The 5,811-nt window shown below is 63.7% G+C and overlaps 2 protein-coding genes across 2 annotated transcripts; both read right to left on the bottom strand.

Annotated features, from left to right (window-relative positions):
* Window positions 1-384: 384 nt before the first annotated feature.
* Window positions 385-2,829, bottom strand: MNEG_9529 (hypothetical protein; the record flags this gene model as incomplete). Its single annotated transcript, XM_014042000.1, has 5 exons — window positions 385-710; window positions 1,010-1,163; window positions 1,424-1,504; window positions 1,768-2,612; window positions 2,766-2,829. The coding sequence occupies 5 exons, from the start codon at window positions 2,827-2,829 to the stop codon at window positions 385-387; spliced, it is 1,470 nt and encodes a 489-aa protein (XP_013897454.1).
* A 1,482-nt stretch (window positions 2,830-4,311) lies between these two features.
* MNEG_9528 (hypothetical protein) lies at window positions 4,312-5,377 on the bottom strand (the record flags this gene model as incomplete). The annotated part of the gene is made up of 3 exons (XM_014041999.1): window positions 4,312-4,506; window positions 4,789-4,962; window positions 5,276-5,377. 3 exons carry the CDS (start codon window positions 5,375-5,377, stop codon window positions 4,312-4,314), a joined length of 471 nt encoding a protein of 156 aa, XP_013897453.1.
* Window positions 5,378-5,811: the final 434 nt, after the last annotated feature.

The following is a 5,811-nucleotide window of genomic DNA, read 5'->3' as shown; positions in this document are numbered from 1 at the left end:
TGCCTACCCGCCCGGCCCTGTGTTGCAACCTGCGCCGAGGCGCCAGCGCGGCGCGAAGGGCAAGCGTGCCGCGCGTGCCAAGGCCGCCGCGCAGGGCGCCAGCTTGTGGGGCCAGAGCCACCCCTCAAAAATGGAACCCCAAGTGCTGTTGAGTAATTGATGTTAATTGTGCATCGCACAGTCCAGTCAGGGCTATGGGACTCCAGACCGGCCCACAGGCACATGCGGCGATGGCCGCAGCACCCCTCTACCTCTGCACCCTCTCCGCGTGCATGCGTCGCCGCGCAAGCCCTGCGGGACACCACCCCGTAGCAGCTCGCACCGCTGCGCGGGCGCCGTGCAGCGCCCGCCCGCCGCGGTGCCGCCGCCGGCCGGAGCCGCCCCTCACTTCAACCGAGCCGCGAGCGGCACGTCGTCGTCGCTGCTGTCGCCGCCGGCTGCAAACAGCTGCTCCTTCGCGGCGACCGCCCTCGGCTTCCCGCCCGCCGCCGCTTTGGCCTTGGGGCCCGGCTTCTGCTTGGGGCCCGGCTTGGCCCGCGGCGTCGCCTTCTTGGCCCCGCCCTTGCGCGCTGCAATTGGCCGCTCGTCTTCCGAGTCCGCTGACTCAGGCTCCGAGGAAAGTGCATCGTCCTCATCGTCCTCCTCGCCGGCCCTCTTCCTCTTGCCCGGCGCGGCGCGCGGCTTCGGCGCGGGCTTCTTAGCGCCGCCGCCTGCAAAATGCAGCCGGGTGGCGGGAGGAAAGGACCTTGGAATTGCTACGGTAAAGACCTTGGGGGCACTTGCGGGCATTCGGGTGACTTGCTGGCACGCCCCAGCCCTGCAAAGCTACGCAACGGACATCCTTGCACGAGGCGGCGTCGCACTGCGGTCCTGGAAACTTCCGGCCAGCTGCCGCCTCGCACACCTCGCCTGTGCCAACGCACAACCTTCTTTGATCCCCAGACTTCCCCTGCGAAAAGGAACCCCCAGAGCTACCCCGTCAAGCACCAGAAACACACGCTCGCCCCACCTGACGCCCGCTTCGCCGGCGCCGCGCCCTTGCCGCCGCCGCCGCTGCCACCCCGGCCGCCGCCGCCGCCCTTCTGCGGCGTGCCGCGCGGCGCCGCTGATGGTCGGTATGTCCGCATCCAATCCTCAGCTTCCTCCAGGGTCAGGAGCCCGTGCTGCGGCGAGGCAAAGGGGTTAAGAATTCGATGGTGCATGAAATGTCGTCATGGGGGATTCGACACAATAAGGCAGTGCCATGGCGCCCCTGGCGCCATTGGAGTTGGAGACTGCGCCCGGCACGTGCCGCCCTGAAAGGTCCCGCGCTCGGCGTTGCGAGGCGCGCGACTGGCAGGCGGCGGCCGCCTGTGCGCCGACAGCGCTGCTCGGGGGTCCAGCAAGGGAGTGTATCCCCCCCACCCCCAGCGCGCATGCGCACCATGCAGCACCACTTCCGCGCCATCTCGCTCTTGGGGTTTTGCTCCAGGAGAGACGTGTAAAACTTGCGGGCGCCGTCGGTCTGCAGCGGGGGCGCGCACGAGCGGCGAAACCCGTCAGCACAGCGGCCCCAAGCTGCGCGCTCAACGCCCCGGCAGACGGCCAGGGGACGAGCTGACCGTCAAGATGACCGGCTGGCCGACGAATCTATGCCACAAAACCCACCACCGCGCATGGGACACACCTGCCACGACCCATTGTGTACCCTCCCTGCGCCCGTTCGGCCCGCGCCGCCCGGCCTCGAGAGGCTCAGCCTCCGCCGCCACCCGCGCCGCCACGCCCCACCTCGAGCGGCGTCTCGCGCGTCTGCCCCGGCATCTCAAAATCCTTCTTCTCCCGCTTGACCTTGCCGCCCGCCGCCGTCCCCGTCGCCGCCGTCGCGCCCGTCGTCTGGCTGCCGCCCGCCGCCCCGGACGGCTCGCTCTTAGCCGCCTTGCTCGGCGCCGGCGCGTCCTCCTCCGCTGCCTTGCGCTTCCTGCCAGCTGCCGACGTCGCCGCCGCCGCAGCAGCTGTCGCGCCCTTGCCGGCCGGCGGCTTGCCCTTGGCATCTGCCTTCGGCTTGGGCTCCGCCTTGGGCTTCGTCTGCCCCTTGTCAGCGGCGCCCTTTTCCTCCTTTTGCTCTGGCTTCACTTCAGGGTCTGCCGCCGCGTCCGCTGCTTTCTGCTTGCCCCTCTTATCCCCACTATCGCTGCCGCGCTTGCCGCCGCCCGGTTTGCCGCCGCCGTTGGCGGCCGCAGCAGCGTCGACTTGGGCGCCGCCGCCGGAGTCGCGGGCGTGCTGCTGCTTGGCGGCGGCGCCGTCGGCGGGCGCGGGGACGGTGCCGCCATCGGCAGACGCTCCCTTTGCGCCCCCGTCCGCCGAGGCGTGCTTGTCGCCGCCGTCCGCAGAAGCCCGCTTGCCGCCGGTGCCGTCGGCAGAGGGGCGCTCAGAATTCGGGCTTGTGGGATCGTGGGCGTGGGTGGCATGTCCATGATCGCTGTGTGCAACGTGGCCGTTGGCGTGCGCAGCAGGGTGCTTTGGCTGCTGGTTGTTATCGGCGTGCTGCTGTTGCGGCCGCTCCGGAGCTGGCTGGTGCTGCTGCTTTTGCGGCGCAGCGGTATGCGCTCCGCCGTCGCTACCGTGTTTCGCTGCTGTGGTGTTGGATGGCGGTGAGATGGGTGTGTATATGACCTATGGATGCCTTCAATCACTGTGCAATCCACTCGGCATAAGGAAAGGGCCTAGGCGAGCCGCAGCGTGCGGAAACGAACATCGCTCTGCCCACCCCAGGTCGGTTCGCTCACCATGGGCCGCCTCGCCCAAGGGCTTCCGCTTGAAGCTCAAGACCTCGTCGTCGGAGTCAGACATCCCGACAGGAGCGTCGCCGAGTGTGGCACTTCCAAAAGGTGGGACAGGTTGCCAGGAGTCGGAGGTGAACTACTTGAAGCGACTGTTTTTGATAAATGTCAGTTGGTCAGCAATCAAAGAGATCAAGTCGAGAATGGTTTCTTGGACGCAAAATGAACCCGCCCGATCTGGCGTTTGAACGAAACACAGTCGCCGCTCACCAGTCCGTCAAAGGCGTATATTGTTCAGGGAACATGCCGAGCAGTGCCAGTGAGCGAACTGCTGCGCCAGCGACACCAGCAGCATCCACCCGCCCGGTCACCCTGTCGCAGAGACCGGTGATCCGCGGGCGCCACCGTGCGCAAACGCAATATGCTTGCTTTTCATGGGATATAGATGCAAATCCACGGTATTACAGGTAGGCAGAGTGCTATTAGAGACCGGGATAACGGGCAGAGGAGTACCAACCCGCACCAAACATGCTGCTGCCCCCACAGCCAGAATTGGCCACCTGCCACCAGTCCCAAGAGCCACCCACACCACGCCGCCACGACCAGCAGGCATGATGATTGCATGTTTCATTTGCCCATGTTTCTGTGTTTCCCTTGACGTCTTAGTAACGACCATGCACTAGCTCCCTAGCCTGCTTGCCTGAGCAACAGGCTCAGCTGGACAGCTTGCCAAACTCGGCTTTGAAGGACTTGTGCAGCCTGCTGCAGTTTGGGCTGAAAAATATTATGCGGGTAACATGATGGCAGATGACTATGGGCGTGGTAAGGCATCAGCCAAAAGCGGCTGATCCAGTGATGTGTGCCACACGTGACGCGCCATGACATCCAAAGAGGCTGTGAGTCAGTGGTGTGTGTGCCGTCAGCGGCGATTGGGGTTTTGACGGGAGCGCGGGGACGCGAACCCTTTCAAACCGGCAGTATAAGATAAAAAGGCTGCCAAAGGCTCGCGGCCATTGCTCTAAAAATCTTTTAATAATATGCTGGCGGACCGAAGCCTGAACGAAGACGTCAGAGTACTCAACTGCACTGGTGTGCGTGTGCTTGCGCCGTGGCAAAAATGGTTTGCAAGGGTCCAAGGAAGCGGTGGCGACCCTATGTGCGTTTGGGCCCACGATTAATGATAAAGACGGCAAAGCCGTGAGTGGCTCCTTCTTAGAAGCTGGCTGGCTGTCCACTCACGCTGTAGTGCCCAGAAAATTGATCAAGAGTTGGGTTGAGCCGCATGCCTTGATCAAGCGACAAAACCAGGCAGCCGGCCAGTGCGGAAGCCAGGGCAAAAAGGGAGCCCATGACGTGGCGCAGATGCATGCAAGCTGCATCGCTTTTCATCATGCACGCAACTGCGTAAAGCCACTTGTGACGGAGCAATGAGGACTGGTGCCAAGCCTGGGGCACCCTGGCCGCCGGCTCCAAATCCTTGGTGATCCCGAGCACGCAGAGCAGCGGCCACGTATGCTGTCTGTACGAAGAGGATGCGGCCGAGTGCTTTCTCTCAGGCCCCCGGTAGGGATGGCTTTGACAGCGCCGCGAAGCCGCCGGCGGCGCCGGCAAGGATGTTCCCGGCCGAGTAGAACTGGCCTTCCAAGAAGTAGCCAACCTCGCACGGTTTTGAGGCCTTAGCCGGGTTCCCAGCAGTCAAGGGATCGCTGACGAGGTTCACAAGGCCACACACGCCTGTCGCGTCAATCTGCGGTGGTGGCAGGAAGGCGTTGGGCCCAGAGGTGGGGTCAGACAAGGGGGGTTGAGAGGCGTGGTGCGCGTGGTAGTTGACAAGATTGCCACTGCAGTCTGTCCTCCCTGCGGCGGTCATGCTGACTGCTCAACTTCAAATGCCTGGATGCATCCCTTGTAGTACCCTACAAGCGGCTTGCACCATCTCTTCACAAGGGTGACGGTCCAAAACGCACATGCCAACAGGACAGGGAGCCGGCCGCTGACCAGCGCCGCCAAGTGGCCCGCAGCTTCTTACCGTGGAAATGAACTGTGCCGCAACCTCGGACAGGCCGCTGTATCCGATGGGCATGAGGTAGGCGCCGCCGCGCGCGCCGTTTGTCCCGGGGGGGCCGGAGTTTGTGCAGGCGATGGGTGAGGGATCATCCAGGAGGTCAAACAGCTCAAGGCCGCCGCGCTCACGGTAGTAGTACTGCAGGCATAGAGGTGGGGTGGGGCCATGGGCTTCAGTGAGTGTGCGCTTGTGTGTATGCCGATGTGCACAGGCGTGCACGCATGCCTGTTGGAGTGCGAGCACGTGCACAAAACCATCCGGGACATCCCTTCCAACCCTACAACATTTCTTCATGAAAGCAACGGGGCCAGAACAGCAACCCGAGCTGCGTGCATCGCCAGCTGATGCCGTTGCAATAATGCCGTGCATACAGCAAACCTGCCGCTCCCTTCACTTGCCAATCAGTTGCAACAAAGCAGGCCAGGCATGCCAGGGCGGGCTGGTTGCTCACCTGCGCGGTGAACGACACCAACACAATGAGCGCCCATTTGGTGTCGTCATTGCACGGGCGGTCCCCGTTGGCGCGCAGCCAAAACTCGAAGCGAGATGGCATCGCGCAGCGGCTGCGCTCAATCGGTCCTGCATACGGATGGAGCAAAGGGCAGCAGGAGTTGGGTCATAGCGACCCCTCTTCGCGCGCTTGGTTGGCAGCAGCCTGTCACTTGTACCGCTAGCAGTGCAGGCACCCGCACGGCACCGCTTTCATTTCTGCAATGCACCCTGGTCGCGCAGATGGGGAGCACTGCCCTGCACCTCACGCGGCTACACCAGCATGTTTAATTGCGTGAATTACGGTTGCACTCACCGCCGACTGACATGGCCGTCTGCTTGCTGCCGCCGTCGAAAGTGATAATGGGGCATGGACTGCACACTGCAAATTTGTTCTGCACTGCCTTGGTGGCAGGGTACGCGACAAACGGTGGCTTCTTCCGCGCTGCCCAGTAGCCAGAGCGCTGGACGGCTTTGACAGTGGCTCCGGTCAAAGGA

This window comes from Monoraphidium neglectum (genome assembly GCF_000611645.1).
Source record: "Monoraphidium neglectum strain SAG 48.87 unplaced genomic scaffold scaffold01968, whole genome shotgun sequence".
In the NCBI taxonomy this organism is placed as follows: domain Eukaryota; kingdom Viridiplantae; phylum Chlorophyta; class Chlorophyceae; order Sphaeropleales; family Selenastraceae; genus Monoraphidium; species Monoraphidium neglectum.
This window is presented reverse-complemented; position numbering and strand designations above follow the sequence as displayed.